Source organism: Ambystoma mexicanum, chromosome 3q, assembly GCF_040938575.1.
Source record: "Ambystoma mexicanum isolate Mex_15411 chromosome 3q, UKY_AmexF1_1, whole genome shotgun sequence".
Lineage (NCBI taxonomy): Eukaryota > Metazoa > Chordata > Amphibia > Caudata > Ambystomatidae > Ambystoma > Ambystoma mexicanum.
In genome coordinates, this window is record NC_090926.1 from 254,192,440 (window position 1) to 254,204,072 (window position 11,633).

Below are 11,633 nucleotides of genomic sequence, written 5' to 3' on the forward strand. Positions count from 1 at the left end.
GTACCGTTGGAGAAAGTTCTGCGGCTGGTGCAGGGTCAAGAATGTGGATCCTTTTTCATGTGCCATTCCTGTGGTTCTGTCGTTTTTTGCCTTCGTTAGCCCACAAGGGCATGCAAGTGGGTACCATTAAAGGTTACCTGGAGGCACTGTCCATATTTAAGCGCTCGTCTGAGGAGTGTTCTTATTTTAAGATTCCTTTAACAGTGCAGTTTCTGGAAGGGCTCACTAATGTGTTCCCACCGTCACCTTTCCAGGTGCCCGGTTGGGATTTGAACCTGGTTCTTAAATTCCTAATGAGTGCTCCATTTGAGCCTTTACATTCTTGTCCTTTGAGACTGTTGACCCTTAAAACTGTATTTTTAGTTGCGGTTACTTCCGCTCGTAGAGTGAGTGAGTTGCAGACACTATCTGTTAAGCCACCCTTCACTGTGTTTCATAAGGACAGGGTTGTCCTTGGGGTTCGTCCTTCTTTTCTTCCGAAAGTTGTGTCGGAATTTCATTTAAGCCAGAAGGTCATTCTTCCGGCGTTCTATCCTCCTCCACATCCTGGTAATGAAGAGGAGCGGCTCCATAGGTTGGATCCTAGGAGAGCTTTAAGTTTCTACATCTCACGCATGTCCCGGATCAGAGGGGACGATCAACTCTTTGTAGGATACGCCTGAAGACGTTTGGGACAAGCTGTTACTAAGCAGACTTTGTCTAGATGGATTATCTTGACAATTTCTGAATGTTACCGCTTGGCAGGTAAGGACCCTCCGGTAGGCTTACGGGCCCATTCTACTAGAGGTCTGGCTGCCTCTACTGCTTTGCAGAGGGGTGTTCCTATTAGTAACATTTGTGAAGCAGCCACATGGGCCTCTGTCCATACTTTTGTAAAACACTACTCCCTGGATTCTATCCATGGGCAGGACTTGGCCTTTGGCAAGGCGGTCCTGTATTCTGCAATTTAATTGGGCATTCTAAAATTCTAAATTCTTTTCCCTCCTCCATACGTTGGTACTGCTTTGGGAGTCTGTCATAGATGTGGAATACGTCAGAGGAACCAATCCCTTCGAAGAACAAGTTACTTGCTTACCTGGTAACGTTCTTTCGATGGGATGTTCCGATGACGTATTCCACATCGTTCCCTCCCAGCCTGCCCCGCTACAGAATTTCTTATGCGATTGCAGCTTAAGTTTCCGCAAGGCTTTCTGTGGTTGTTCTGTTAGAAGATTGGTGCCACACGTTCTGGGAAAAAACGACAACTGAGGCTATGGTCGTCGTGCGTCCTACTTATAACATCCGCTGATGTCGGCTCGACAGAGGCCCTCGATGACAGCATATCGACGTCGGACGCAGACGGCAAAAGTTTTCCGAAGCAGCACAGCTGTGGTGATTACCTGTCATAGATGTGGAATACATCATCGGGAGATCCCATCGAAAGAACGTTACCCAGTAAGAAAGTAACTTGTTCTCCTTTTGGTTTTGTCTTTTTTGCTCTCTTTAGCCCACAAGGGCCTGTAAGTAGGTACCATTAAGGGGTACCTGGCGGTGCTGTCCATATTTAAGCGCTCGTCTGAGGACTGTTCTTATTTTAAAATCCCTTTGATTTCTCAGTTTCTGAAAGGGCTAACTCATGTGTTTCCACCGTCACCTTTCCAGGTGCCGGGATGGGATTTGAATTTGGTTTTGAAGTTCCTAATGGGAGCTCCGTTTGAGCCCTTACATTCTTGTCCATTGAGACTGTTGTCTTTCAAAACTGTATTTTTAGTTGCGGTTACTTCCGCATGCAGAGTGAGTGAGTTGCAGGCACTTTACGCCAAACCACCCTTCACTGTGTTCCATAAGGAAAGGGTTGTCCTTAGGGCTCGGCCTTCCTTTCTTCCGAAGGTTGCGTCGGAATTCCACCTGAGCCAGAAAGTAATTCTTCCGGCATTCTATCCTCCTCCACATCCTGCTAAGTAAGAGGAGAGGCTCCATAGGTTGGACCCTAGGAGAGCTTTGAGTTTCTGTCTCTCACGGATGTCCCGGGTCAGAGTGGACCATCAGCTCTTTATTGGTTACGCTGGAATGCGTTTAGGTCAGGCTGTTTCCAAGCAGACCTTGTCTACATGGATCATTTTGACGATCTCTGAGTGTTATCATTTGGCGGGAAAGGACCCTCCAGTAGGCTCATTCTACTAGGGGTATGGCTGCCTCCACAGCACTACAGAGGGGTGTTCCGATTCGCAATATTTGTGAATCTGCCACATGGGCCTCTGTCCATACTTTTGTGAAACATTATTCCTTGGACTCTATCCATGGGCAAGATTTGGCCTTTGGTAAGGCAGTCCTCTATTCTGCAATTTGTTTGAGCATTCTAACAAATTCTAAATTATTTTCCCACCTCCTTACGTTGGTACTGTTTTGGGAGTCTGTCAAAGATGTGGAATACGTCAGAGGACAAAATCCCCTCGAAGAACAAGTTACGTTCTTACCCATTAACGTTCTTTCGATGGGATGTTCCTCTGACGTATTCCACATCGTACCCTCCCTACCTGCCCCTCCACAGAATTTCTTATGTGATTGCAGCTTCCGTTTCCACAAGGCTTTCTGTAGTAATACTAGCGGGAGATTGGTGCCACACGTTCTGCGGGAAAAAACTACAACTGAGGCTATGGGCGTCGTGCATCCTACATATAACATCCAGTGACGTCGACCATCGGAGGAGGTCCTCGAGAGAACGTACCGACGTCATCGACGCAGGACGCCTACGCCGAAAAAGTTTTCCGAAGCAGCACAGCTGTGGTAATTACTATCAAATATGTGGACTACGTCGAAGGAACATCCCACCGAAAGAACGTTACCAGGTATGAAAGTAACTTGTTCTTCTCTGCCCTGAATCTGGTATTGCCAGCGCTTTATGATAATATTAGTCCTGAATTAAGGTCTCACTCAGAATTATTGCCGGACATCGGGTACAGGGTAAATGACTTGCTTGTCCATTCGGTGTCGATGGTGCAAGTAGTTGATCCTCTAGAAACAAACATAGTTAATGGCCTGCATATTGTACTTCTTAGTTCACTCTCTTCCCCCCGCCCCCTTTGGTGAAGAAATATACCACCAGCTATAGAAAACAAGGCCAGAGGAAAAACCAAGGGGCCTCAAAACTCCAACTCAAAAATTCAGAAAAGTGGCCTACCCAATAGCCGCTCTGGATCAAGAACGTTTCCGAGCAACATTTTACGTGATTCTCAGACCTGAGTCATTTTGCTATTGCAACTATTCTATCGCTTGTTTGGAGCCACAGGTGAAAATTATCCTGGATACTCAATCTGTTTCAAATGGTACTATTGTGGGTCAGAAGTCCAAAGAGGAGGAAGAGGTGGCTACAACTCTCTTTCAGATTAAGAACAATGGTAGTAAGCCTAAAACTAAGAAAAAACAGAAAGAAGTAAAGATATAAGGCGCTTCTTTTCCTCTGTACTTGGGGTTTATCTTTGCAAATAAAAATCATTTGTCTTGTAACAGGGAAACTGGTCTCTAGGATTGAGGGCTTTAATAATCAGATGAAGCTTTTTCAGGCTCAATATTGCCAGTATTCACTAAATCCTCTAATAGAATTTTATAAAGCCAAAGTGACCCTGACGATACCGTACGGTCTGGGGCTGTTGCCGATAAAGATTGGGAAGTGGCTAAATGTTTTTGATGGAAACATCTGGCTTTCTGGTTTGGATTTACCCTCCTTTTTGCCGATTGGGATCATCGTACAAATTGTACATATTCAGTCTTTTTAAAAAGATAAAGGAGGTAAGAGGGGAGCCCCGCTTCTCCAGGCTGGGTGGAGTTGATGGTTCAAACCTGGATTGAAAGTGTTTCATATTCTGTGAATGATTCTTTTTTGTTGAAGCTGGAATTCAATTGGACACTCACATATCCCCCTGAGAGTAAAGTTTGGCTGCTTTCACATTAGCAAGGTGAGAGAGGCAGGTCTAACTTGGCGGTAAAGCAAAGCACTGTAGGTTAGTTTCCTAAACTCTCACCAGAGGAAATGGAAAACATCTCCCCCATCGCCCCAATCTGGTAGAATAGGTGCCAGTATCAACCTAGCAGAAAACCCTAGTGCAAGAGGAATCCAGTGCAAGCCTTCCTCCATTAGCAGCTTTAAAACTCATCATACAGTCCAGGACAGAGAGAGCAAGACAATGCCTAGGCCAATAGAAAGACCAAGGATCATGACAAAGGCAAGGAGATTATTAAAGAAAGGATCTGGAGCACTTTGACTCTGAGTAACTTGATCAATACTGTCCTTGGCAGACTCCCGGAAGATTGAAACATAGGACACAGTTTGTACACTGTCTTTGAGGTGAGTTGATCACACTGAAATTACATTAATCCTCATTACTCCTTAGAATTTTCCCTTTTCATTAACATCCCATCCCATAGGATATCCTTCAAACTTTACTTGTTCGGAAATTGGTATTGAAAACCAAACTCTTCTTTCAACAGTCTGTCGCAACTACCCATGACAATCGGTAGAGCCTCACCATCAGATAGGCTTTGTAAGGAGCAGACTGGCAGAGCTTCCCCCACAGTCCTCTTGTTTGGCATTGGGGCTCATTCCCGAGCAAATTTAGAAGTCGATTGAGCCCTCTGCTTCCATTAGGAAGGGTGCCTCCTTTTAAACTTTTGGTGACAAGGCAACTTCTGGGGGGTGCTGCCTCATACATATTTTCACAATTTCTTTCTGGCTCTCTGGTGTATTCCAGCAGGGTGCAGAATTCACATAATGAGCCATATCTAGTTTTGGTCACAGCAGCTCTCTCTCTCCAAAGCAGGCAGTGACTGTAGCCATGTATTAATGCCTCCAAATGACTCTCACCCCTATTCAAAGCAAAGGGAAAGCTATTGGACTCCACAGTATATGTGCCATACGCATGTATCATAACCTTCTTCCAACCAGTTCAACCCATACAGCTGATGGTGTGCAGTTACTCACAGGGGGTATTAGGTGCCCTTGGAGCACCGTAAACCCTCAGCGACTCAGGGTCTCTAAGGGGCACATCAGTGTCATGTCCCAAGTAAGGCTTCGGATTAGGATTTTTAAAAAAGTAGGAGGAGCAAAGAAAAACATGGCCCTTTGCCAGGGGCTCGATTTATGTTCAACCTGACATTCCGAATATCTTATCAGCTGATCCCATCTTGCAAACATAAGTACATTTAACATTTCTTTTCTCCAAAGTGGTTTAACCATACTTTTTTACCTCCCTTACCCAATTTGTGGTAAAAGTCAATATGTACAATTTCTCTTACAGATACACTTTAACTCCTGCAACTCGCTTCCCTTTGTACGATTTTCTTATGGGTCGAGCCAGGACTCGCGATAAGAATTAGAAGTGGACATATTTGACTCCCTGTTTTTTTAATTGTTTTCTTTTTTAAAGTTGGAAGTAAAATCATATTTATAGGGAGTAAACTGTACTTTCCATTGCCATTGATGGTCTGATGTTTTTTAGAGTAAAAGTATGTTTCTGAAATCAATACTTCATTGCACCCTGCAATTCATTTGTACCCAAGTGTTCCATTTCAGATGAAGCTGAATCATTTGAGCTACTTCCTGTTGTACAGCTCTGCCGGTACCACTGAGTCGAATATATCGGTGAAGCTTTGTCAGTTCTTTCCTGTTTTTTGATGGGAGTATATTTACTCACAATTTTTTATTGAAGTGTTGGGAGTATTTGCCAATTTTTAGAGCGTAAAAGTGCCTAGTACACCTCTTGTCTGTATGGCTGGGTAGATCCCTTATATCCTAAATGGACATAAATGGTCACTGTTAGTTTACCATAGCCCATCTAACGCAGATAAATCATTTATGTGAGTATTCTATCTGTTTGTGCCTCTGCATTCTCGTCTGAATTCCTATTTAGCATCTTCAACAGAAATTGTGCCTGAGCAACTAGCCTGTTGCTACTAATTAAAGGATATGCTTGCAGCATTTGCCCTGTCAATTTACAAAACTGGTTGTGAATACATGTTCCGTTATGAAGTCGTGTGAGGCACCTAACACTGTACATATTCTGGTTCTTGGCTGTGAAGGTGCTCAGCAACATTTCTTAAAAAAAGAAAAATAGAAAAAACAGTCAATTTGAGCATCAGATAGACGGTCAGATAGCACAGCGAGTAGAGCGCTCGCTTTGACATCTGTGCAGAGCCTGCTGACGCAGCCCCGTCTCAGCCTTTCATCCTTCAGAGGCCGATAAATGAGCACCACACACCGTGGGTAATAATAAGCAGCGCTAAAATGCCTGAGTGTTTGTAGCGCTATATAAATGCAAAATTATTATCAGTTATACAATTGATTACTTTCTGTGAGAAGTGCAATGTGGTTTCACCACATTTCACCTAACAAAAATTAGAGTAGACTGTATGCTTCTGGCGGTCATACACTCCAATCCCACATGTTCAAGGGTCATGATATGTTTTTTCAGAGAGTTGGGGTGGATTACTTATTGTGAAATTACTGTAGTGGAATTTTTGCAGATGAGTGAACAGACTCTTGTTAGAAGTGTAATTGTTCACAGTGGCAGGGCATTCTTTGTGAATAAGTTGCTTTTTCACAGGAAATGGATTTTGGATGTGAAAGATGGTTGGGGTAGCAGATGGGGACATCTTCAAGGGAAATATTGTAGCATATATGGGGGTAGTGTATTAAATCGTTGTTGCCAGGGTTAATTTTAAGTGATCATGCCTTTGTAGTATGGTTCTTTACCATGTATTGTTGTGTTCACAGGATAATTCTGATGGAGATGGAGTCTCAAGATGATGCCTGGCCATTCCTTGAGCCTGTTAACCCCAGGTTGGTTCCAGGCTATCGGAAGGTCATCAAGAAGCCCATGGATTTCTCCACTATGAGAGAGAAACTGCTGACCGGCGGGTATGTATATCGGATTGCAAGGATGCCCATAAATCATTGAAGAAAAGGAACAATTTAAAGCTCTATTACCACATTTCTAGTATTGTTATTTTATTAAACATGCACTGTTAAGAATGTGTTCATTTCTAAAGCTTAGGATTGTTTGAGTATCTTTCAGAATTAAGTGTTTGTCAAGGAAACATTTGTAACATACATTGTTTTCTTTCTAGGCCATATAAACTGGATGAATAATATTAAACAAAATGTATAACATGTCTGCCATCACCTTTCCGTGCACCAATTTAGTTTAGTTTATTTCTCCCATCGCATTCCATATTTGCACAAATACATTTTTTTATTTAATTTATGAACAACATTGATAAAGTGTAAACTGTTAAGGAGATTTTTGAAGAACCCTCTGGTGAGGGCTGTGCAACCATCGGGCCTAAATGCAGAACTGTTTCCCTCCAAAAAAGAAAGACCAATGAGACTGATGCTAATGGCTGTGGCAGAGCAGTCAGGTTCGAGTCAAAGGAGCGGGGAGGGCTGGTAGTGAAGTGCAGTTATTGCACACAGCATAGAAACTACCTACCTACCTAGGCATACTGAAACATTTACACTTTATTATAAAATTACACATTTAATGACTATCAGGTAAACTAGGTATCACAGGTTCAACAGAGCATGTATACAATAGTGATGGTTAGTTAAGACCCAACCTTCTCCTAAAGCCAAAATTTAAATCCACTTTATGGTGATAGACACAGTACAGATAGGTGTGTGGGTGGAAATAAAAGGGTAACCCTAAACAGTACAAATACAGTCTTCTTCAATGACCCCATGTGCCAACATTAAACAATCACAGGTTTTCTAAACCTACGACATAGTATTAGAAGTAATACGAAGGCACACCATACATTAACTATAGTACCTAGGGAGGAAAATGTGTTAAATAGCGGCCACTAGAGGCGGAACACAAGCTTATAGCAGCACCAAGCTGTTCACTCTTCGAAAAATAGATACATCAATACAATACTTTGCAATGATATAATGTAGCTAGAAATTCTTTATAGATACGAGTGATACATTCTGGCCTTGGGCCTGCAAAGACTCAAGGGGGGACACACAAAAGATGTCAATCCTCCAGACAAACTTTCACCGACATCCTCTTTGTCGTTCCCTCGCCAGACCTATGGACTCTACATATGGTCTCTGTGCTCTCTCCCGTCTCTTACTCTCCCATTAATGGTGACACTCGGTGGGAGGCTCTCTTACTAAGCAACGTACAATAATTTTAGCAAACACTTAGAATAGTGCCAGGCGACGCATCAGAAACCCATCAGTATGCTACAATATTTTATCCCATTCAAAATACAGACCTATTAAACAATACTTTTTTAAAGAACTATAAAAGTACCACCAAAAGAAAATGCATTTATTTAGGTAATGCCATTTTAAATAACAACAAAATACCAAGATAGGAAGAGTGAAAAATACATTTAAGGAAAAACTATTCCAGATGCCTGGAACCAAACAAGATCTTTGAGTTTGCATTTTAAAAACTTAGTATTTGGAGTAAAAAAAAATATTTTAATAGGGGATACCCAGCCAATCCCAGAAAATATATTTTTTGCCAAACATGGGGAATGCAATAAATGATGCAACCAAGCTTAAAGAGAGCACATTCTTCAAACGAAAGCCTGGGTAGGTGTAATGTGAAAACATTTTACATCTCGGACAGGTCGTTTGGCTGCTGTGTGAAAGCAGTTCTGAAAGTTCTATGTGGGGCCTTTGATTCCCCAGCCACTATAGCATTAGCCTATTTCTTTGGGATAAAACTAAGGCCTGGGCCCACAAGTGACCGGAATCTAGAGGAAGAAAAGGCTTAAACTGACAAAGCATGGATATTTGCTATTGGGCCAGCTAAGCCTTTTTTTATGTGGTTGTTCGGGTTGTTTCAGGTATACTCTGTTGCACAACCTGTGAATTACCTACATTTTGTGTTGCATTTTTAGCTTAAAAGTATTAGTGTACCATAACTAGTGTGAAACCTCCTGTACAAATGACTCCTTTATTTTTAGCATTCCATTAAGTGGATCACTCAGAGATGCAGGACTGTCATGCCATCTTCTGCTGCCTGTGAAACACTAGATCACAGACTGTTGGTTGCTCTGTGGAAAATGATCTTGTATCGGCCCGCTCTTTCTATTGTGTTGGTAGTGCCTAGGTTTTGATGTTTGCAGCCATACGTGGTGCTGAACATCCTCCAAAGCAATTAAAGCATGGCGCACAAGAGCAATGCAAGTCTAAAGCTGCTGCTGAAAAGGGTAAGGCTTCAGCCAGACAACGTGTGCACGTACATGTGCACAGAAGCGTGGTACCAACCATCGACGCACCAAATTAAAACAAGCGGCTAAACTTTAAAAGTTTTCATCCAAAAAATCAGATCCTACTAAAACACATAAATCACCTAAGCACTCATCGAATAGTCTGCATGCCATGGGTAGCAAGAAGCTATACGGCCGCAACCCGAGAACACTCCGAAACCTGCACTTCTACATGGACCAAGGTGAGCCATTCCCGTCCTCGTTTCTCAACACATATGCACTCAACATAAACATGTTTGGCTTCTAAGCCAGCTTTAAAATTAACCTCATCTGTTCTATCAGAACTGTTATGCCAAGTGGTCTTCAAAAGCAACAGCCAGAAGAATGACCATATGAGAAAGAATCTGAAGATGTAGGTGAGGAAGAGTGGAAGGAGGCGTTGCTGTTGAAGAGAGAAAAGAGTGGCCCAAAAATCACAGCACAAATACATAACGGATGACATTTTTACACCCACCTGACTTTCTGGAAACGGTCAGATCTAGATGTTCAAGAAGACATTGGCAGCTGGTGGGAGGCTGAACATTAGGCCAGCATCCTATTTTCTACTATTTATTTTCAGTGCACTCACTGCACGTTTACTTTTTATCCAATAATGCCCATAGTGCTATTTTGAGTACCATATACTAAACATGGCTGTTCCATGTGTTTTTCACCCTGTCCTTTAGCTGTTTTGCTGAATCCACATTCCAGCCAGGGGATGTCTGTAGCTTGGCAGATAGCAGTTTGTGGCTGTCCATGATTGGATGTATTTTACCTTTTTGAATGGTGCAGATCTTTGCATTAATGGGCTGGGACAACCCCTAATCCAAATTTTAAATAAAATGAGGAGCCCTGCAGTGGTTTCTCAAATTAAGCCAAAACCCCAAAGAAGAAGAGCCTGTGCTAGAATGTCTGAATATTTGCTGCTGAGGACACACAACATTGCCAAACACAAATCCTGGTGAAGCCCTGCCTTTCTTGCTGCAATCCTAGAAGACCCTTGTTGGTGCTTCAACCCTTGGACTGGTGGGACCAAATCGTCCCCAATAAGGAGCACACTTCCAGAAGTCATCATGCTCAGCTTCTGCAAAGGCCTCTCTACTGCACCGGCCACAGGCTTGAAGTGGAGCTTGGGGTTTTTGCAGTTTGACAACCTGTGGCTGAAGACCATCTCTCCTTCTGCTCTCCAGCAGGAAGAGGGGCCTTCCTGGATCCATGTCTTCAACACCACAAATACTGTCTGCCCCCCCTGATTCCGCTGAACTTTGCAGCAGTCTGTCTCTGTGGTGACCTTGGGGGTGGGGAAGGTTCTCTTTTCATCCTTGGGCATGGGTGGCTGATGTCCTTAAGTGCCAGGCCTGACTCCCACCCCCCCCCCACCCCAGAGGAGCATGTAACCACCATCTAGACCAAACCAACCAAGATGCCAACTTCAGCCTCTGCATAGGGGATTCCTGGACCGCCTGCAACTGGACCAACTGGACCAAAAGCAGAAGTAAGTGGCCCCAGTGATTCTGAGTACCCTAGGGGTGGTCAATCAGAAAATTGGGGTTTGGCGGATGAGCCTGCATGTCTGTTTTCTCATCACCCCCTCCCCCTTCTTATGCTGTAGGGATTGTTTGTGTAAAAAGTCCACTCACTAACTCTCCCTTGCCTGGTCATGATCGGTGGACCTCTGGCCAAGGATCCCTCCCAGGGTGACCGCTAGTGTTGTGGAATTGGCAGAGGACCCTCAAATCTTTTACTTTACCTTTAAACTCCCAAAGTGTTTTTTCCCTGTAACTTTGCACCATGTTTTAGTTTAGCCAGATCTTGTTTTTGAGGGACTTTCCATATTTCCTGCTCCTTGCTCAGAAACGTAGCTGGAACCTTGACTCTATTGAGGCCCTTACCTAGTAGGGAAGGACTGCTGAAGCTCTGGGGGTCATATAGTTATACGGTAGAGTATATGGTTTAGATTGTATCCTGTGAGCCGAAGTGGACAAAGGGAGCCATAGAGGAAGTGCTATGACAAGGGCAAACCTAGGCATCTATTCAGTCTTCCTTGTACCCAGGAAAGACCAAAACTATGGGCCTCATCATGTGCTATCAATGATATTCCAGGTACACCAATGATTCCTGCGCTTCCAAGTGGGACATTGTTATCCAAAGTGCTTCCTTTTGGGATTGCATTGACGCACACGTATTCACAAAACTACAATCAGTGGTCACTGCATATTTACACAGACAAGGAATTCCAGTATATTCCTACCTAAATGACTGACTCATAATGGGGAACCATGCAAAACAATGCTTACAAAACACTCAACAAGCAATCACCCTGCTTAATCAATGAAGCTTTTCCGTGAGTGCTAAAAAAATGATGCTTCAACCCCAAGTCAAGAAATTCGTAGGGG

General features: G+C 43.3%; 1 protein-coding gene across 4 annotated transcripts in view; it reads left to right on the forward strand.

Annotated features, from left to right (window-relative positions):
- The window catches only part of BAZ2A (bromodomain adjacent to zinc finger domain 2A), a 2,136,751-nt gene that overhangs the window by 2,066,604 nt on the left and 58,514 nt on the right, over positions 1–11,633 (forward strand). For all 4 annotated transcript variants that reach the window (XM_069653682.1, XM_069653683.1, XM_069653685.1 and 1 more), the window contains one exon: positions 6,749–6,892. In XM_069653682.1, coding sequence (XP_069509783.1) covers positions 6,749–6,892 — 144 coding nt within the window. The remainder of the gene's footprint in view (positions 1–6,748; positions 6,893–11,633) is intronic.